The sequence below is a fragment of the Gobio gobio genome (genome assembly GCF_949357685.1).
Source record: "Gobio gobio genome assembly, chromosome: 10".
Taxonomy (NCBI): Eukaryota; Metazoa; Chordata; class Actinopteri; order Cypriniformes; family Gobionidae; genus Gobio; species Gobio gobio.
In genome coordinates, this window is record NC_137116.1 from 6582455 (window position 1) to 6605311 (window position 22857).

A 22857-nucleotide genomic window follows, 5' to 3' on the forward strand; every position below is an offset into this window, starting at 1 on the left:
CTCCTTGCTTATTTGAGGGAAACGGAGGATAAAAACAGCGCAGACGGCAAGAAAAGCTGTTATACCTTTTATTTTACGTTATTTGTATATTTGTTTCATAAACACCGCATCCGTAGGGGGCTGCCATTGTTGCTTCGCGGGCTATGTGACGTCAAAACTCGTAACTGGGAGTACATCGATCTAGTACGAGTTCACGGGTGGGAAGTCACGGGTTTGACTGCCGTTCCAGTCCACTTTCACGGGTAGAAGGTTGGAAAAACACGGGTTACGGGTTGCCTGGAACGCGGCATTAGATGCAGTATATTAGACAACAGCGCAGAAGTGAACACGCGATCCTTAAAGGGACAGTTCACCTCTAAAATTATGTCATTATTTACTCACTCTAATATTGTTTCAAACCTGTATTCAGTTCTCGATGACAGAATTTTCATTTTTGAATTAACTATCCCTTTAATGTTAACAAAAGACAAAGAGAAAATCACTCAATGCTCTTGACTGAAAAACTAATACAGTAGCTATGAATCAATGTATATTTTATAGTGAAGTCTATGTAGTGTTTTATTTTTACATTCATTCATTCAATTTCATACTTTAATGCTGCTGTACTGCTCTGAGCTGCCAGTGTAAATCTTATATATATATATTTATTTTATATTATACAAAACATACACTAGGAATACAAGGGTTTTTTTAAGTAAAGTTTTAGGTTTAAGGTAGGTTTTTCAATTCTTTTAAGTAAAATAAAGAAAGAGTATTGCAATAAAAAAAATAGTCTTTTTTCTCCTTAACCTCTTGCTGTTCCTGTCGCCAAAGAATAGAATAACAAAAAATGTATGTGACAAGCCATCAGAACCGAACCGAACCGAAAACCGTGGTTAAAAACCGAGGTATGTATTGAACCGTGGACTAACTGTATTGTTGCATCCCTAGTGTGTACTGACAGTGAGCTGATTTTACCTGGAAATGACCCAAATCCAGAATGGCGAGGTTGTGTTTGGAGTCATAAAAGCCGTTTTCTGGTACAATGACATATGAGGCCATGAGGTTTATCTTCAGATCAAGAACCTTCTGAGTCTCAATGATGTACATCAGTCCTGTCAACAATGAACAATACTGTCTTAGTACTAGATACTATTTAATAACCACAGATAAAAGGTACAATTTTGTTGAATAATAAATACACTTTTAATTCTTAGGAAATCTGCAGTTATGAGAGCTTTGCACTTGGCTGTGGGCATGCTCAACAATGCAGGTTATTCTGGCCAAGAACCACCAATTGTCTAGCAAACACGTAAAACAAGCCCATGGCATGCGAGTCCGCACACACCTGTGGAGGTCTTGTCTCTGAACTGCTCCAGCTTCATGAGGGTGGCGTTGGTCAGTTCATCCAGCTGCAGGTCTTTTGGAGGCATGAAGAAAGCTGACATACTGTTCACTGTCATCTGCAAAAAGAACAAAACACTTGCCACTATCCATTAATAGCATAGAGCTGGGATTCCCAAATGGTGGTTGGTGAGTAATTCATTCTATCATAAACATGTCAAAATAAAATATCTGAAATACAGAGGGCTGCACAATTAATCAAAATGAAATTAAAATCACATTATCGATTAATGCAATTATCAAAAAGGCAAAAGGCTGCAATTCATTTAACCACAAACAGCTCATGATCCAGTGTTATTAGCCAGTTCACAGTGCAAACCTGTGTGATATTCCACCAGTATCAGCACCAGAGCATGTAAGCGAAGCGGAGCAGTATGCCGCTCAGCTCAATATTCCACTCTATGCCAGCGAGCTCCACTCAATCGCTCACGGCCCAAGCAAACCCTCCACTCATGAACTGTTCATGCTCACGCTCACCAGTAAAACGACATTCACTCGAATCCTGCTCCAACATGAAATTTGATTCCCTGTATTGCACTATACTTGTAGCCATTTAAAAATATATATTTTTTTTTTCCAGATTTATGTTTAAATATTATAATATTATTTGTTATATAATATCTGTTGATTATGAAAAGTGAACAGCATGAGTATAGGACACATCATAAGATGCACAATTAGAATGTAGAAAGCCTTTCTTTAAAGTAAATTTAATTTGTATAAATTGTATCTTAATTTGTATCAATGGTTCATCAACAAATTGCCTAGATGTAATAAATAATATGCAAATATAGCAGAAATATAATCCTGGCACTAATCATGGACTAGAGCGTGTCTAATAAATGAACCGAAACTCAAGAAATATGTCTATAGAAAGCTTGAAAATGTCTACTTTTAAATGAAACAATTCAAAATTAAAAGAAATAGTATCTGTATGACATATGCATTTCTCTCTTGGTGCCTCCACTACTGCGGAGATGGAGAATCAGCATTGTCAACTTCATCTTTGCAGCCGGTAATGACAAAGAAAAAACCTAGTTTATTAATAAACAATTAAATTGTCTCCTTGCTATTTTTGACACATTCATAATTATTACTTTTGCTGTTCTTTGTGGCAAGCTTTATGCGTATGCTTGAGTGCTGGATTCTGGATTAGAATTCTGGGTTGAGCGAGCGGCGGTGAGCGGAATGAGGGCACGGAGCGGGATTTTCAGAAAGGTGCTCACCGCTCTGGAGGAAATATTCCCACTCCGCTCACATGCTCTGATCAGCACTGGAACTGTTTCATCGTTTGCATTACTCCACTTTCATTTTACCACCATCATTTTACAAATACTACTGTTACTATGTAACGGAATGCGAGAATGTAGTTATATAGACCTCAAATATGCTACTTGTATATAAATATAGCGCATATTTTGACAATTAGTTAAGACGTTTTTGGAGATTGAGCTCCAGACCGCCAGCGGCCGTTTAGTGCTCATGTACCTGAGAGAAATAATATGAGATGGGAGGAAAAATTATGTCTAAATGCTTTTGCATTTGCTAGCAAATGTTTTGCGCTCCTTCAATAAACTTGTGTTCTTTGCGAGTGAACGCAAAGTTTCTGTGGGGAATGCAAAACATTTGCAAGAGAATTTCAAAAGCATTAACACATTTATTTTTCCATCACCATGTCCAAATTGTGCAACCTTATAAAACTGTAAAATAGAATATTTGTATAATTTATTTACCTGCATGTCATGTGACCATTAAAGCTGCACTATGTAACTTTTCCGTGCGCTAGAGGTCGCCTGTTCAAAACAAAGGTGTAGTTTGATGACGCCACGTTTGAGCGCAGAATCTTGGGACGTGGTCTTCACCTCACAGCCGGTAGAAAAGAATCGGGATAGGACTTGTGTTCATGGATGTGATTATTAATGTTACTGTAGTATGAAGCAGAGCAGGGCCGAGTGTTGTGGAGCTGAGCAAGGCCGCTGGAGCGATTGTTAATGAGAAGAGCGGCGGGACTTTTATTATGACACAGATGCCGGCGCCACTTCCGGTTTTCCAGTCATGAGTATGAGGTAACGCAGCTCTGTTTATCATATTAGACACATCTGATTGTGTTAATGATGTTATGATGTTACTCTGTGCATTCTCTCGGCGGCTGCTATAACACTTGTTCACACTGCAGTGAGAGTAAAGTGTTTCTGCAGAATAAAACCGGAAAATGAGGGTAACGCAGATATGACGCAATCGACAGGCGACTCCCTCACACGTCCCGGTTCCTCAGTTAAAATAGCAATTTCTCACAATTTACAAATAGTTGGAAACATTTGGGATATTGTAAGTACTCAACTGAACAAAATATATAACATTGGCCTAGTGCAGGGGTGGGCAATTCCAGTCCTCGAGGGCCACTGTCCTGCAAAGTTTAGCTCCAACCCTAATTAAACACACCTGAACCAGCTTATCAATGTCTTCAGGATTACTAGAAGGCTACAGGCAGGTGAGTTTGATCAGGGTTGGAGCTAAACTCTGCAGGACAGTGGCCCTCGAGGACTGGAATTGCCCACCCCTGGCCTAGTGGCTTTTGGATATTTTACTCAAACATTTTTACATAGTGCACCTTTAACCAACATCAGAGTACCGTGATTATGCAAATCGGTTGTTAAATTATTTAACTTAAACTTAACTTGTTGTTAAATTATTTAAATTAAAATCTCAGATACTTCAAGAAAATATTGTATGTCAGATGGGTTCAGCTGCCAAAAAAAAGGGAATCCCTGTCATAGAGAGATGCTTCTTCACACTCACAGCGTCATAGATTATCTCCAGCGCCTGGGACTCGATGCGGAGTTTCTGGTCCGCACACGCATCCAGAGGGTTCGTCTCGAACATGAGGTTCAAAAGAGTCTTATTTTGTATCCCGTCCACATGACGTGGTGACAGCAGGATGGGGGCAGACTTGCCTCGTGGGAGACCCGACACTTCAAACGAAGATAGCTGAGCAGAGATCCTAAAAATACAACAAAAACACATTATATCATTACATCGGAGTTTGGACAACAAAAATTATAATTACGCTAATGTTCTTACAAAGGAAGTCTATGTGGAAAGACATTCTTAAGGGTTAAAAACCAAATGTGGACCTTTCTAAAACACTTAATTATTCTATAATTTTTTCTCTAGCATTCCCTTTCTGGAGTGAAAGTTACTGCAAGATTTATTCCAGTGCATTGTCTTGCCCCGTAGACTTCTATTGTAAGTGCATTACTGTAAACATGTGTTGTGCTTGTTTCAAGGAACAAATCAAAAGTATTTTCTGGGGTAAACAACAGCAAGTGTCCCACTATGTTGTACTGAACACAGAACATTCCTTCAAATCAAATAAAAGCATAGCAGTTTATTGGAGGGTGAAGGAGATGATAAGACTTGAGAAGAGAACACTGTACTTTATTGCTTGAGCCGCAGGTCTTTGAGCCAGCATTGCTTTCAGATCAATGACGGAAAGTTTGATTATCTCCGGCTTCTCTCGGCTCTCTTTGATTGACAGGGACAGGCGGAGAAGCTGGAAATTTATCTTCATACTTTCAAACTGCAAACAAATATAAGTATATATAGAAGTCAGAGGGGTGATGCCTTACATGAAGTTCAATCAGATCAGCATTGTCAGCATGTATAAGCTACCGTTCAAAAGTTTGGGGTCAGTCAATACGATTTGAGATAAATAAATAAATAATTTTATTCAGCAAGGATTCATTAAATTGATGACAGAAAAGTTTATATTGTTACCAAATATATATATATATATAATGATTTCTGAAGGATCAGGTGACATTGAAGACTGGCGTAATGATGCTGAAAATTCAGTTTTGATGACAGGAATAAATTACATTTTACAATATATTCACATAGAAAAAAATAATAATCATAATAATAAAATATAGCTGCAAGCAGCAATACCGGGGCCAAGCGCAAAGAAGAAGACAAGACATGCCAAAATGGCTGGCAGTGTCAGATCAACTGCAGCAATGAGCAATTAATCACGTTTTAAGATGATTTTAGGCAATAGGCTGAAAAATGCATTGTAGTTTGAGTGTGTCAAACCAACTGCAACAATGAACAATTATACAGTTTAAGAAGATTAGGCAAAATGGCTGAAATATCATATATAGAGTCACTAATAATATAATTTAATGGTTTATCACTTTTGACCAATAGGTGGCACAGTTACGAAATTGATGTGGTGTGGTCAGAATAAGGGAACAATGACACATGCAAAGTTTGATGCCAATATGTCAAAGCATTGCAGAGATACTGCCTCAAGAGTCATTTTGGCATCATGCCTCAAATTCGTCGCAGCGATATAGGAAAACGGTTTTGCCTATAAACGCAAAATCCATAATATTTTCTTGGCACAGCCTGAAGATGATACGATTAAATTTTTGTGAAAATCGGACAAACGGCCTAGGAGAGTTTGAAGAAGTAGTTTTTTAACAAATAGCAAGATGGAGGAGAGGAAGTTTGACCAAGTATGGCAAAATTTATATTTATGTTCTCAGCAGTAGCCAAGGAATGTATTATAACCAGTTTCATTATTATAGACAAATTTATTCAAAAGTTATTAGCCTTTTTGTATATCTTGTTATACATTTTGACCACAAGGTGGCGCTGCCCTGAAACCTTTTGAATACCTTCAGGGCATGGTGCAGAACTCGAACACATAACGAGTTTCGTAATTATACTCCAAAGTGTTATTTAAACAAAGGCCTAGAATTAATTTTTTTCATAATCCTGTATTTCATGTTTTTTCTATTATTGTGCCACCAAGAGATATGATACCACCATTTTTTATGTGTCCTCTGAGTGAGCCCATACATATGTGTGTCGATTTTGGTGAAAATATCTCATTTTGTTTTTGAGTTATAGACATTTATATGAAAAAACACATAAAAAATTACTGACACCTGACTTTGATTGGATTTTACTTCCCCTTAATTTCAATATTTTGACATTTGGGTATTAACACTTGGCTATCGACCTATGTTTCAGAACTTCTGACGCTGGTTTCGTCTTGGTCAGACTAGCATTCGAAGATATCCGCTAATGTTTTTTTAGCGCTAAGTTACCATGCTGCGAAATCTGGCAAGTCTGGTATCGTTGGACTTGGCAAGGATTCAGGAGACAAAAAAAAGTTACTCCTATGAAAACAAGTCAACCACAACCAAAGTTATAAGCATTTGGGAGGGGCAATCTCCACTAGGTGGTGCTGTTTTTAAACCTCTCAGGCTACCTCAGGTCATCGTGGTGATGACCCATACTGAGTTTTGTCAACCCTATGTCAACCTAAAATGTATTGCTGAGATCACAAAATATGGCGGAAAATGAATACTTAAACAATAATACTTAAACAATAGGCTTAAACAATAATATTTTATACAGACTAAACATGCTCACACACACAAACACACATTTTGTTGTAGATACAGATATGTGAAATATATGGTGGGAACAAAATGTTTACTGCAAGTTTTTTTCAGGTTTCACATTACTCATCATGTGGCACAATTGTCAACACCAATACTTCAATAGAAAGGAAGTGATGCATTTTACAAAATATGATTGTAAATGTTATAATAGTGATTTTATAATGTCTAAATATGAATTACAGATCAATATTAGGGAGTAGTATGAGCACAAATTGATGATAATAACTTAGTAGAAGCTGTATCGTTAGATTTTAGCTCAGCATTTTATGTAATGGATCATAAATTATTGCTGGATAAATTGATTGTTTAATATGTGACAATGACTACGTTTACATGGACAACAATACTCCGATATTAATCTGATTAAGACCATACTCTGATTAAGAATCTACCATGTAAACAGTGATTTCTAATTACCTTAATCTGGTTAAAGCCATACTTGAATTAAAGGTCCCATGGCATGGCATTTGATTTTTACATCATAAAATGTCATAATTTAGAAATAAAAGGCATTTTTTCTATACTGCTGTTTGCCCTGTGGCTGAATGCCCTGCTTCAAGAGGCGTGTCTGCTGTGAGACTTCAGTAAAAACGCCCACTGTTGTGATTGGCTGACATCTTTGCATTTTAAATGAGCGGAGGGGGCGTGGTTTAACGAGGCACGAGCAGGCACGAGTCTGCCAGAGACGGATGGACCTGTGTTCACTTCTCATCAGTTCTCTCAGCATGTCTCAGTTCAGGGTGAACTGTTGTAGTTACTAGCATATACTTCAGGTTATTCGTTTATTTCTAGTCGGAGGGACTGTCACTCATGTGGATCAGCGCTGACTCGAGACGCGAACCGTTTAGAACGATTCAGTCCGATTTGGTGAACTGGTTCGGTTCACTAAAAAGAACCGATTCAAAAGAATGATTTGTTCGCGAACCGGACATCACGGAGACGGAGCGATTGCTAACAAAGTTATTTATAGTAACTACTGAGTTATGAGAGCGCTGTCTGTCAGCGCGAGTTTATTGTGTTTGTATCTGAAAGTTCTGAATAAACATGAGTCCCAGTCACGCCGAGTCCGTCTTCATCATTATTCTACCAACTTTGTAACACATGCAATGTACCATTACAGCGAGATGAGCGAGTTAGTAAGTGTTGAGTATAGCATTATTTCTAGATATGTTCCAATCATATGAAAAGCGTCAGTGACGCGCATTGAGTAACTTACACAGCGAACAAACAGTGTATGATTATAATTCTGGCAACATTACAGTTCAGAAGTCATATTAGATAAATAGATATTCGTAAGATTATTCGATAGATTGGAGTCGTCGTGCTGGAGACGGGTTTAATGAGGGTGTCATTTAGATGCAGCATTTACAGGGCAGAGTTTAGTTGACAGGCTCTCTTTAGACATATCAGGGATGCATTGGTCATGTCCATGTGCAGGTCGACCATCTGATCTGAACACAGCCCGGTAGCAGGAAGTGTGGCAAATACAAATGATTGATGTAGTCCTCCTATTTTTATATACTTAAATGCATATTGGCCACCGTGCTCTGTGTTCCTAAAGCCCCAAGGTCACCTGGCATAGGTGCGAGATCCCTTTCATTGCTCTTGCAGCTTTAATGTAGTTTTGTATTTTTTACTTTTTGGGACCTCATGAAGAGTAGTCACTGCCTAGGTACTGGCTAATGGGGATCCAAGTAAACAAATAAACTTAGATCATAGATGGGAAAGAGCATTCACGGCAAAACAGGCAATTTAACTAAGGAAAAATATGTTTTTTTTGACAGTTATAACACAGCTTTTTTTTAGGTGTCCTCAAAGTGTGCCCAAAAATATATGTGTAAAATTTGTTGTAAATATCTCATTTTATTTTAAAGTTATAGCCACTTATATTTAGAGAGAATTGGCTGCATTGATTGGATTTTTTTTTTTGCCACTTCCTTCCAAAATGTTGGCTTTTGGTCATTATTGTTTAGCTATTGACCCATGTTATGTGTCTTGAAGACATTCGCAAAGGTTTTTTAGGTGCTAAAATACACCTTTTCACATACCATAAGGTGAAACCTGGCATGTTTGGTATCACTGGAATTCAGCAATGATTCAGGAGTCTAAGGAGGTGAATGCTCATTCAGGGCATTGTGCCAATGACGTATACAGAGTTTTTTGAGATATGCCAGTGTCCTCATAGACTATCATGGCAACCTGGATGAAGACAATGAATGCCCATTGTCATCTGACTAATGTTTGGGTGCCCATATTGCCATTTTCACGTGTTTTTCCCCTGTTATAGCGCCAACAAGTGGTTAATAGTTGCGATTTTTTTCATGTGATCTCAGACTGAGCTCACATACATGTGACCTGAATTTGGTGAAAATATCTCATTCCGTTCACAAGTTATAGCCATTTTAGTAAAAGAGGTCCCGGTTACATCAAACATTTTGGCTCCCCTTAGCGACCATGAATCAAAATGTGTTTTTTTTTAAATAATTATTGATAATCACTCTCCAGAGAACATTTCTGCAGTGATTTGGTTCTGATCAAGCAAAGAACCTGGGAGTAATTTGCAAAAGTAGGTTTTACAAAAAACCTAAAATATCTCGAAATTGGCGCCTGAAGGGCGAGCAAATCCGAGGCATGCATTTTGTCCGCCTTGAGCCAAGGATTCCAGCGATATAAGGCACTCGAGGCTACGCCTTACGGTTGAGGAGTTATGAGCCGTTTCGTACTTTTGATCGCCGTTTCGTACTTTTGATCGCTGTAGCACCCCCGTCAGGCCGATCGGGGCGTGCTTCGGTGACGTCAGTAGTCGTTGTGAGTACTACCAGCCCTGCAAGTTTCAAGTCTCTACGACTTACGGTTTGGTCTGCCCGATCAGTTTTAGCTGGAGAATGATGCATCATGGGAAAATGAACAGTTACAATAGGGTTTCAGCCTGACACCTGACTTTGATTGGATTTTACTACCCCTTACTATCAATATTTTGACATTTGGGCTCGCGACCATGCCTAACGACCTATGTTTCCGAACTTCTGACGCTGGTTTCGTCTCGATCGGACTAGCGGTTTCGAAGATATCGGCAAAAAAGTTTTAAGCGCTAAATTACAACGGTGCACAAACCATACGGCGAAACCTGGCAAGTGTGGTATTGTTGGACTCGGCAACGATTCAGGAGTCTAATGAGATGAGTCTCGTGAAAATAAGTCAACCACACCCAAAGTTCTGAGCCTTTTTTTTTAAAAATCTCCACTAGGCGGCGCTGTTTCGAAACTTGTCAGGCTACTTTGGGGTATCGTGGTGATGACCCATACCGAGTTTTGCAACAATCCGTTCATGCGCTGATAAAATACAGCATTTTAGCACATAATTCAAGATGGGCGACAGCCAAAATGGCCGATATGGTAAAATTGGATATCCTTCGACTCGGCATGACGTCCCGAATCTAACGAGGCCCCTTTTATGATATTTGGACAAACGGTTCAGCAAAGAAAAGCTAAAATAGCCATTTTTCGTATCTCCAGACCAGTAGGTGGCACAGCGCCGAAACGCTGCATGTAGCCTCAAGTCATGCTTATGATGACATGTACCAAGTTTGGTTTGAACACAATAAAGCGTTGCGGAGATATTGCCTTAAGTGTGTTTTTGCAAACGTTATGTAAAATTTGTTCGCGCGTTTATCGAAAACGATTAGACGAATCAACTTGATTTGCAAGATTTTTTGTCAATATTGTCTGAAGATGATCTGGTTCAATTTTCGTGCAAATCGGATGAACCGTCTAGGACGAGTTCGCAAAAGTAGGTTTTTCGGTTAATTGAAAATGGCGGGGAAATATCCAAGACGGAAAATGACGTCATAGGGTGCAGCCGAATTGGCACGAGCTCAGAAATTAGAGGAAAAAAGAATTTCGTTTCTAGCCCTTACGGTTCAAAAGTTATTAGCATAAACATGAGTACACATTTGGACAGGTGGTGGCGCTAGAGGGATTGAGATAGAGACACCAAAATTGCCATGGTGACATACCAGACCATCCTCTATTAGTGTGCCAAATTTCACAACTTTTTACCATACGGTTCTATGGGCTGCCATAGACTCCCATGGCGGAAGAAAAAAAGACGGGAACGGTTTCAATAGGTGCCTTCGCACCTTTGGTGCTTGGCCCCTAATAAAAAGGGCATAAAAAGGGTCTAAAAAGGCCTATAAAAAAAAGACTATAGGGTCTGAGCACTTGATTTTTGAGCTGCTGGTTGCAAAAACTTTATCAAGCCTGGTGACGTGCATCGGAGAGGTCAAAGGTCAATTTTTGCATTTTCAGCTCATTTATCATGGAAAAGTGTTTTTTTTTTTTTTTACCTTTTAAACTGGTATGCCTCTACTGATGGGCCGATCTCCGTCAAAGTTTGCACGCGTCTTTACAATAATGCGACGCACATGCTCAGCCGATTTGGTGAAGTTCTGCGCAGAGCAGGCAATTTTTAGTCATTTAAATGTCATTTCGCATAGGATAATGTAGAGCATTTTTTTCACCTTTATAACAGTTAAAGCGCCACGGCGGCCATAAAAGTCTGCAAGCCTCTTTAGGGTCACGTGACGCATGCGCACGCGTGATTTCGTGAAGCTGTATGCAAATCAGGCAGGAAGAGGGCCGCTTTCAGGCATTTAATGGGATTTTCCATAGAAATACATCATTGTGACCCCTTTTTAACCGTTATAGCGCCACCAAGTGGCCAATCTCCACGTCCTTTTTCATGCGGCCACAGAACGAGCTCTTACATATGCGTGCTGAGTTTGGTGAAAATACCTCGTTCCGTTCACGAGTTATAGCCAATTTAGTAAAAGTGGCTCCTCCCCCTTCCAACGTTTTGGCGGCCCTTAGGGACCGTGAACCCAAATTTCCACTTTTTTTTTATAACCTTTGACAATCCGACTCCAGAGAATCTCGCTGCGCTGGTTTGGTTCCGGTCGGGCCAATATCCTAGGACTAGTTCACAAAAGTAGGTTTTGCAAAAAATCCCAAATAGCCGAAATTTTTCCCACTCTGACGAGCAAATCCGAGGCATGCATTTTGTCCGCCTTGAGCCAAGGATTCCAGCGATATAAGGCACTCGAGGCTACGCCTTACGGTTGAGGAGTTATGAGCCGTTTCGTACTTTTGATCGCCGTTTCGTACTTTTGATCGCTGTAGCACCCCCGTCAGGCCGATCGGGGCGTGCTTCGGTGACGTCAGTAGTCGTTGTGAGTACTACCAGCCCTGCAAGTTTCAAGTCTCTACGACTTACGGTTTGGTCTGCCCGATCAGTTTTAGCTGGAGAATGATGCATCATGGGAAAATGAACAGTTACAATAGGGTTTCAGCCTGACACCTGACTTTGATTGGATTTTACTACCCCTTACTATCAATATTTTGACATTTGGGCTCGCGACCATGCCTAACGACCTATGTTTCCGAACTTCTGACGCTGGTTTCGTCTCGATCGGACTAGCGGTTTCGAAGATATCGGCAAAAAAGTTTTAAGCGCTAAATTACAACGGTGCACAAACCATACGGCGAAACCTGGCAAGTGTGGTATTGTTGGACTCGGCAACGATTCAGGAGTCTAATGAGATGAGTCTCGTGAAAATAAGTCAACCACACCCAAAGTTCTGAGCCTTTTTTTTTAAAAATCTCCACTAGGCGGCGCTGTTTCGAAACTTGTCAGGCTACTTTGGGGTATCGTGGTGATGACCCATACCGAGTTTTGCAACAATCCGTTCATGCGCTGATAAAATACAGCATTTTAGCACATAATTCAAGATGGGCGACAGCCAAAATGGCCGATATGGTAAAATTGGATATCCTTCGACTCGGCATGACGTCCCGAATCTAACGAGGCCCCTTTTATGATATTTGGACAAACGGTTCAGCAAAGAAAAGCTAAAATAGCCATTTTTCGTATCTCCAGACCAGTAGGTGGCACAGCGCCGAAACGCTGCATGTAGCCTCAAGTCATGCTTATGATGACATGTACCAAGTTTGGTTTGAACACAATAAAGCGTTGCGGAGATATTGCCTTAAGTGTGTTTTTGCAAACGTTATGTAAAATTTGTTCGCGCGTTTATCGAAAACGATTAGACGAATCAACTTGATTTGCAAGATTTTTTGTCAATATTGTCTGAAGATGATCTGGTTCAATTTTCGTGCAAATCGGATGAACCGTCTAGGACGAGTTCGCAAAAGTAGGTTTTTCGGTTAATTGAAAATGGCGGGGAAATATCCAAGACGGAAAATGACGTCATAGGGTGCAGCCGAATTGGCACGAGCTCAGAAATTAGAGGAAAAAAGAATTTCGTTTCTAGCCCTTACGGTTCAAAAGTTATTAGCATAAACATGAGTACACATTTGGACAGGTGGTGGCGCTAGAGGGATTGAGATAGAGACACCAAAATTGCCATGGTGACATACCAGACCATCCTCTATTAGTGTGCCAAATTTCACAACTTTTTACCATACGGTTCTATGGGCTGCCATAGACTCCCATGGCGGAAGAAAAAAAGACGGGAACGGTTTCAATAGGTGCCTTCGCACCTTTGGTGCTTGGCCCCTAATAAAAAGGGCATAAAAAGGGTCTAAAAAGGCCTATAAAAAAAAGACTATAGGGTCTGAGCACTTGATTTTTGAGCTGCTGGTTGCAAAAACTTTATCAAGCCTGGTGACGTGCATCGGAGAGGTCAAAGGTCAATTTTTGCATTTTCAGCTCATTTATCATGGAAAAGTGTTTTTTTTTTTTTTTACCTTTTAAACTGGTATGCCTCTACTGATGGGCCGATCTCCGTCAAAGTTTGCACGCGTCTTTACAATAATGCGACGCACATGCTCAGCCGATTTGGTGAAGTTCTGCGCAGAGCAGGCAATTTTTAGTCATTTAAATGTCATTTCGCATAGGATAATGTAGAGCATTTTTTTCACCTTTATAACAGTTAAAGCGCCACGGCGGCCATAAAAGTCTGCAAGCCTCTTTAGGGTCACGTGACGCATGCGCACGCGTGATTTCGTGAAGCTGTATGCAAATCAGGCAGGAAGAGGGCCGCTTTCAGGCATTTAATGGGATTTTCCATAGAAATACATCATTGTGACCCCTTTTTAACCGTTATAGCGCCACCAAGTGGCCAATCTCCACGTCCTTTTTCATGCGGCCACAGAACGAGCTCTTACATATGCGTGCTGAGTTTGGTGAAAATACCTCGTTCCGTTCACGAGTTATAGCCAATTTAGTAAAAGTGGCTCCTCCCCCTTCCAACGTTTTGGCGGCCCTTAGGGACCGTGAACCCAAATTTCCACTTTTTTTTTATAACCTTTGACAATCCGACTCCAGAGAATCTCGCTGCGCTGGTTTGGTTCCGGTCGGGCCAATATCCTAGGACTAGTTCACAAAAGTAGGTTTTGCAAAAAATCCCAAATAGCCGAAATTTTTCCCACTCTGACGAGCAAATCCGAGGCATGCATTTTGTCCGCCTTGAGCCAAGGATTCCAGCGATATAAGGCACTCGAGGCTACGCCTTACGGTTGAGGAGTTATGAGCCGTTTCGTACTTTTGATCGCCGTTTCGTACTTTTGATCGCTGTAGCACCCCCGTCAGGCCGATCGGGGCGTGCTTCGGTGACGTCAGTAGTCGTTGTGAGTACTACCAGCCCTGCAAGTTTCAAGTCTCTACGACTTACGGTTTGGTCTGCCCGATCAGTTTTAGCTGGAGAATGATGCATCATGGGAAAATGAACAGTTACAATAGGGTTTCAGCCTGACACCTGACTTTGATTGGATTTTACTACCCCTTACTATCAATATTTTGACATTTGGGCTCGCGACCATGCCTAACGACCTATGTTTCCGAACTTCTGACGCTGGTTTCGTCTCGATCGGACTAGCGGTTTCGAAGATATCGGCAAAAAAGTTTTAAGCGCTAAATTACAACGGTGCACAAACCATACGGCGAAACCTGGCAAGTGTGGTATTGTTGGACTCGGCAACGATTCAGGAGTCTAATGAGATGAGTCTCGTGAAAATAAGTCAACCACACCCAAAGTTCTGAGCCTTTTTTTTTAAAAATCTCCACTAGGCGGCGCTGTTTCGAAACTTGTCAGGCTACTTTGGGGTATCGTGGTGATGACCCATACCGAGTTTTGCAACAATCCGTTCATGCGCTGATAAAATACAGCATTTTAGCACATAATTCAAGATGGGCGACAGCCAAAATGGCCGATATGGTAAAATTGGATATCCTTCGACTCGGCATGACGTCCCGAATCTAACGAGGCCCCTTTTATGATATTTGGACAAACGGTTCAGCAAAGAAAAGCTAAAATAGCCATTTTTCGTATCTCCAGACCAGTAGGTGGCACAGCGCCGAAACGCTGCATGTAGCCTCAAGTCATGCTTATGATGACATGTACCAAGTTTGGTTTGAACACAATAAAGCGTTGCGGAGATATTGCCTTAAGTGTGTTTTTGCAAACGTTATGTAAAATTTGTTCGCGCGTTTATCGAAAACGATTAGACGAATCAACTTGATTTGCAAGATTTTTTGTCAATATTGTCTGAAGATGATCTGGTTCAATTTTCGTGCAAATCGGATGAACCGTCTAGGACGAGTTCGCAAAAGTAGGTTTTTCGGTTAATTGAAAATGGCGGGGAAATATCCAAGACGGAAAATGACGTCATAGGGTGCAGCCGAATTGGCACGAGCTCAGAAATTAGAGGAAAAAAGAATTTCGTTTCTAGCCCTTACGGTTCAAAAGTTATTAGCATAAACATGAGTACACATTTGGACAGGTGGTGGCGCTAGAGGGATTGAGATAGAGACACCAAAATTGCCATGGTGACATACCAGACCATCCTCTATTAGTGTGCCAAATTTCACAACTTTTTACCATACGGTTCTATGGGCTGCCATAGACTCCCATGGCGGAAGAAAAAAAGACGGGAACGGTTTCAATAGGTGCCTTCGCACCTTTGGTGCTTGGCCCCTAATAAAAAGGGCATAAAAAGGCCTATAAAAAAAAGACTATAGGGTCTGAGCACTTGATTTTTGAGCTGCTGGTTGCAAAAACTTTATCAAGCCTGGTGACGTGCATCGGAGAGGTCAAAGGTCAATTTTTGCATTTTCAGCTCATTTATCATGGAAAAGTGGTTTTTTTTTTTTTTACCTTTTAAACTGGTATGCCTCTACTGATGGGCCGATCTCCGTCAAAGTTTGCACGCGTCTTTACAATAATGCGACGCACATGCTCAGCCGATTTGGTGAAGTTCTGCGCAGAGCAGGCAATTTTTAGTCATTTAAATGTCATTTCGCATAGGATAATGTAGAGCATTTTTTTCACCTTTATAACAGTTAAAGCGCCACGGCGGCCATAAAAGTCTGCAAGCCTCTTTAGGGTCACGTGACGCATGCGCACGCGTGATTTCGTGAAGCTGTATGCAAATCAGGCAGGAAGAGGGCCGCTTTCAGGCATTTAATGGGATTTTCCATAGAAATACATCATTGTGACCCCTTTTTAACCGTTATAGCGCCACCAAGTGGCCAATCTCCACGTCCTTTTTCATGCGGCCACAGAACGAGCTCTTACATATGCGTGCTGAGTTTGGTGAAAATACCTCGTTCCGTTCACGAGTTATAGCCAATTTAGTAAAAGTGGCTCCTCCCCCTTCCAACGTTTTGGCGGCCCTTAGGGACCGTGAACCCAAATTTCCACTTTTTTTTTATAACCTTTGACAATCCGACTCCAGAGAATCTCGCTGCGCTGGTTTGGTTCCGGTCGGGCCAATATCCTAGGACTAGTTCACAAAAGTAGGTTTTGCAAAAAATCCCAAATAGCCGAAATTTTTCCCACTCTGACGAGCAAATCCGAGGCATGCATTTTGTCCGCCTTGAGCCAAGGATTCCAGCGATATAAGGCACTCGAGGCTACGCCTTACGGTTGAGGAGTTATGAGCCGTTTCGTACTTTTGATCGCCGTTTCGTACTTTTGATCGCTGTAGCACCCCCGTCAGGCCGATCGGGGCGTGCTTCGGTGACGTCAGTAGTCGTTGTGAGTACTACCAGCCCTGCAAGTTTCAAGTCTCTACGACTTACGGTTTGGTCTGCCCGATCAGTTTTAGCTGGAGAATGATGCATCATGGGAAAATGAACAGTTACAATAGGGTTTCAGCCTGACACCTGACTTTGATTGGATTTTACTACCCCTTACTATCAATATTTTGACATTTGGGCTCGCGACCATGCCTAACGACCTATGTTTCCGAACTTCTGACGCTGGTTTCGTCTCGATCGGACTAGCGGTTTCGAAGATATCGGCAAAAAAGTTTTAAGCGCTAAATTACAACGGTGCACAAACCATACGGCGAAACCTGGCAAGTGTGGTATTGTTGGACTCGGCAACGATTCAGGAGTCTAATGAGATGAGTCTCGTGAAAATAAGTCAACCACACCCAAAGTTCTGAGCCTTTTTTTTTAAAAATCTCCACTAGGCGGCGCTGTTTCGAAACTTGTCAGGCTACTTTGGGGTATCGTGGTGATGACTCATACCGAGTTTTGCAACAATCCGTTCATGCGCTGATAAAATACAGCATTTTAGCACATAATTCAAGATGGGCGACAGCCAAAATGGCCGATATGGTAAAATTGGATATCCTTCGACTCGGCATGACGTCCCGAATCTAACGAGGCCCCTTTTATGATATTTGGACAAACGGTTCAGCAAAGAAAAGCTAAAATAGCCATTTTTCGTATCTCCAGACCAGTAGGTGGCACAGCGCCGAAACGCTGCATGTAGCCTCAAGTCATGCTTATGATGACATGTACCAAGTTTGGTTTGAACACAATAAAGCGTTGCGGAGATATTGCCTTAAGTGTGTTTTTGCAAACGTTATGTAAAATTTGTTCGCGCGTTTATCGAAAACGATTAGACGAATCAACTTGATTTGCAAGATTTTTTGTCAATATTGTCTGAAGATGATCTGGTTCAATTTTCGTGCAAATCGGATGAACCGTCTAGGACGAGTTCGCAAAAGTAGGTTTTTCGGTTAATTGAAAATGGCGGGGAAATATCCAAGACGGAAAATGACGTCATAGGGTGCAGCCGAATTGGCACGAGCTCAGAAATTAGAGGAAAAAAGAATTTCGTTTCTAGCCCTTACGGTTCAAAAGTTATTAGCATAAACATGAGTACACATTTGGACAGGTGGTGGCGCTAGAGGGATTGAGATAGAGACACCAAAATTGCCATGGTGACATACCAGACCATCCTCTATTAGTGTGCCAAATTTCACAACTTTTTACCATACGGTTCTATGGGCTGCCATAGACTCCCATGGCGGAAGAAAAAAAGACGGGAACGGTTTCAATAGGTGCCTTCGCACCTTTGGTGCTTGGCCCCTAATAATCATAAATGGAGCAGTTCCAACAGGGTCATTGCAGGGTCGGTGCACGAAAAAAAGGGATCTTTCCAATGTTAATGGGACGATTCTATTTTAGGGTGTGTTCACATTTGTAGTTCGGTTCTGTTGGTTCGTTTGGTCTGGACTGAAAAATATTTTTTGTCCTGGTCTGCTTACCGTTCACATTAGCATTTAATAGGGGTGTAACGATTCGTTTTAACAACGATTCGATTCGTATCACGATTTGAGGTTGTCGATACGATTCAAGGACGATATTGGTTCATTTAGAACGATACGATCCAAAACGATTCAGTGACTTGAAATCGATTCAGTAACTTTTTAGCCGAAAATTGTGTGACTGAAATAAATATCTGGATACTGGTCAGTGCAGGTGAAGTTTCCTAGATTCCTGTTGTTTCTTGTAAGGGAATCAGGTATCAATTAATTATGGATATAAACAAACAATTAAACAACAATTAATGGAAAATGCATTCGCATTTTATTTGAATAAAGTGCAACCAACAGTTTAGGTTGAATTAACAGGAAGTTAACCTTTTCTGCTCTCTGCTACTTCTGCTTTTGTTATCCAACATAAAAATATTACAATATTAATATCAAAAATAAAGTGCAACTAACTTCTCTTCAGGTTTAATAAATAGTAGGTTTACCTGCAACTTTTGCTGTTGTTTTTCAACATTAAAATAATACAAATACAATATTAATATCAAAAATAAAGTGCAACCAACATTTCTTCAGGTTGAATAAACTGGCTGAACCTGCTACTACTCTCAGTTTAATAAACAAACAATATTTAAAAGATAAAATGTAACCAACTACTCTTCAATGACTCTACATATTTATTTTTTTTCAAAAATATCAACTGATCAACATGATCTGACCGCAGAACACTTCTCTGTGCGTTCACTATGTCGCCAGCAGTACTAAAAACTCGCTCTGCTGGCACACTGGTGACAGGAATGCACAGGTAACATTTAGCAAGGGTTGAAAGTACAGGTAGCTCTTTCTCCTGGTGGCTTGATAATTTCTCGCTCGTTGGCTGCTCCTCTGCCATCCGCCATGCTATGTTTTGTTTTCTTAGCGCTGCTGCTGGTGCGTTGCGATGATGTCACAGATAGGCAGACTGAATCGAGTAACGTTTAACGCCTTTATCATTAAAAGTGCTAAGAAAAAAAACATCCATATAAAGTCCGACGTGCTTAAATCAAATGCTTTATTTCCTATTATCGATACAATCGATTGATTACCTTTTAAAACGATGTTAGATCGATATATGTCATCCGGAAGGCCAACTTGCCGAGCACAGGCCGATGTCGTTAGATCATAGGAAAATAAATCGATACATCGATGTAGTAGATGAATCGTTACACACCTAGCATTTAAACTGAACAGCCAAAGCAATGCTGTGTGCTGGGCTAAATTCACTCGTTGTGTGTGCGTAGCTTCACATGATGGTGATGGGAGGCAGTGGCTCAGTGGTTCATGTAGGTTGTCTACTAACCGGAAGGTTGGTGGTTCTATCCCCGGTTCCACCTGACCAAGTGGTCATGAGTAAGACACCTAACCCCAGCTGCTCCCGACGAGCTGAATGGTGCCTTGCATGGCTGACACTGCCGTCTGTGTATCAATGAGTGAATGAATGGGTGAATGTGAGGCAATATGTAAAGCTGACAAGAACTGACAAAATGTCAAATGTGTACCTTGAACGCAATGTAAGTCGCTTTGGATAAAAGCGTCTGCCAAATGCATAAATGCATAAATGTAAATGTAAATGTAAAGCGCTTTGGTGGCCATGGGTCTGTTGAAAGTGCTATAAAATGCAGTCCATTTACCATTTTTTAATGGTATTTAGGTATTTAAAATGTGTAAAGGAGTCAAAACAGTGGCAGGAATCCCTCCGTCACACACACAAACCATCTGCTGCAAGGAGACGCCTGTACCGAACTGTGATGGGCAACATCACGACTATGACGAGAGAAAACAGATACGCTGGAGCATTCTGGTCGCATCTTGTGATATCACGTCCTGTTTTTGATTGGATTACATGCCTTTGGTCTGTGTTGCATTCATATTTCAGTCGAACCACACCAGAGTTCGTTTGGAAGCCGAGCGAGATTCATCTTTTCTGGTCTTGGTCCACTTGTTTGGTTCAGATGCAGCGTTCACACTTATTCAAACTAACCGCACTAACAGAGAAATCGCACCAGGGTTCGTTTTAATCCAACCAAACATGCCAAGTGTGAACACACCCATAGAAACGATTTCTATTTCTGCAACGTCACAGCTGGAACAATAACGAAGTATAAGAATGATAATATCATGTACTGTTTTTTGTGGTTTATTTATGTTAAAGAATCTAATATGAGTTTGAATATAATTTTGTGTGTCCTTTATAGCCAAATGAACCAAGAACGATCAAACTGTGAAAAAACAAGCATATTCTATGTTTCAGTCACTCAGTATGTATTTTTAATAACATTAAAATGGTGTAATATTTATGAATTTGACTATTTAATCATTGCACAGTCACAGTGCAGCATGATTGCAGAGAGACTCCGCCCACACTCTCCTCTGATTGGCTGTTATGTTTGATTGATTTTGTCGTGTCACATCATGTCTGGTGTGGACAGAAAACTGGATTTATACATGCACTGATTGTTTGTCACAAACCTTTTTTGGAAGGTTAGGATTGACGGCTGTCTCGCTGTATCCAATAGCAGCGTACAGTTTGGCTTTCTCTGCTGGGGTCATTAGCCCATCAAAACCTGAGAGATATGAAATAGGAGGTCAGCCAATCTATCAGAAACAGATCTGCATAAATGTGGAATTCTGAGCGTTATGAGCGTTCTGTGGAATTATAGACCACAGATTCTGTGCAGGACTAGTTATGCCTTACTAAACAGATACAGAATGCAGTCAAACCTCCTGTTTTGACATCTTTGGTTTGTGTTTGACTGTCTTCAGACCAGTTCCACATCCAGCCGAACCAGCCCTGTGACTGTTCTTCCTCCACCTTCACCCCAGGGCGGTATATCCTGAGTCCTGCCTTTGAGGCCTACAACACGAGGGGCAGAATACGCAAGAGTCAACAGGTGTGGTTCAATTAGAAACTGGAGAATCAAACCAAGACCTTGAATTTGATAGCTTCACACTTTACCAGCTGAGCTACAGGAACACAACTCCTGTTATATGATCCATAGGCCACACTATATACAGGATTCAAATGATCTATACAATATTATATGAATGTGAGAGTGTGAAACTGATGTCACGTCACCTCCATCTCAGCTTGCTGTCTTGCCATTGTGATGTTGAATATATCCAGGGTTCTTTCCGTGTCCTTAAGGATGAACAAAGGTAACAAGGTTATGCTCAAAACAGAGCAATCACAGAAATGAAATATTACCAGGCTTATTTGGTTTTGCCGCATTTTAAGCTTCATAAAAAGTTTTTAAAAATGAACTGTTAGAAATGATCTATTCAGAACAGAACACACCAGATTTATGTAAAGTTACTTTGAGTTATGTGACTTGAACTGAAGAGTAACATTACATTGTTTCTTTTTATGTAAAGTAGCATCATGCATCAGTCAACAGAGACTCAATCATTTTCAGAACAGTAGCGTTATGCTCACCTTGAAAGTGTTTTTGTTCTAATGCAGTATTTAGGTATTACAGAGCATATTAAAGCAATGTAGACTTTATTTGTTCAGAAGACAATATCCAAATACAAGAATTTTTGAATGTGTCTTCTAAAGTTAGCTTAAATTAAAACATGCATCATTCCAAATCAATATGCCATTATTTTTTAACATAAAAGGAGAATTTTTTTTTTATAGTCTTTATGCAACTCTTGCCAGTTCAGTTAATTATGACCACAAAAAAACAAAACCAAAGCATTGTTTGGCATTTCACAAATACAGTTCATAGTGACCACAACTGTCAAACTCCAAAACAAAAACAACAAACCTAAACCAAACCAAAACACATCCATATTTACCAGGGGCCTATACCATGAAGCCGGTTTAGCTGGCTAGCCAGATATGTTTAAGCTTAGTTTGTGCCAATCCTGGGTTTTAGGTACCATTAAAGTGGTTTGGCTTTTATCAGTGTTCATCTCCATAGTAACTTACGCTCCACGGCTAACCTGCTCCAGGGCAGGTTATGTTCTGGATAAGAGATCTCAAACTGAAATTAGACCAATCAGCTGCGAGCAAAGTGACACACCTCTGATGCAATGAAGTCACTCCCCCTGTTTCTACTCCAAATTAAAGGTCACTACATAGCAAATGGTTTTAAAAGACTAAAGTGTCTGGCTTTTAACAATGCTTATTTATTATAATAATAATTTTGAATGACTTAGATATCATTTAAGTAATTATTTTACCCTTAATCACTTACACATGTATCATTTTAGTTAATCAATCATTAATAGGCACATAGTTAAAATTTATATAAATAGCCTATATAAAAGGTCATACAAATAAGCTTTAAAATCAATAAATAAAGCTATAAAAATGACTACATGCAAGTTTAAATGTTCAATTCTCTCTATACATCAACTAAACTAACTTCATAACT

The 22857-nt window shown here is 40.4% G+C and overlaps 1 protein-coding gene across 2 annotated transcripts in view; it reads right to left on the minus strand.

The window, feature by feature from the left end:
• vps13a (vacuolar protein sorting 13 homolog A) overlaps positions 1-22857 on the minus strand; it is a 115832-nt gene that overhangs the window by 80237 nt on the left and 12738 nt on the right. For both annotated transcript variants that reach the window (XM_079827174.1, XM_079827173.1), the window contains exons 14-20: positions 21555-21617; positions 21200-21332; positions 20948-21042; positions 4821-4963; positions 4183-4384; positions 1328-1442; positions 958-1094 (exon numbers count right to left, since the gene is read on the minus strand). In XM_079827174.1, coding sequence (XP_079683300.1) covers positions 958-1094; positions 1328-1442; positions 4183-4384; positions 4821-4963; positions 20948-21042; positions 21200-21332; positions 21555-21617 — 888 coding nt within the window. The remainder of the gene's footprint in view (positions 1-957; positions 1095-1327; positions 1443-4182; positions 4385-4820; positions 4964-20947; positions 21043-21199; positions 21333-21554; positions 21618-22857) is intronic.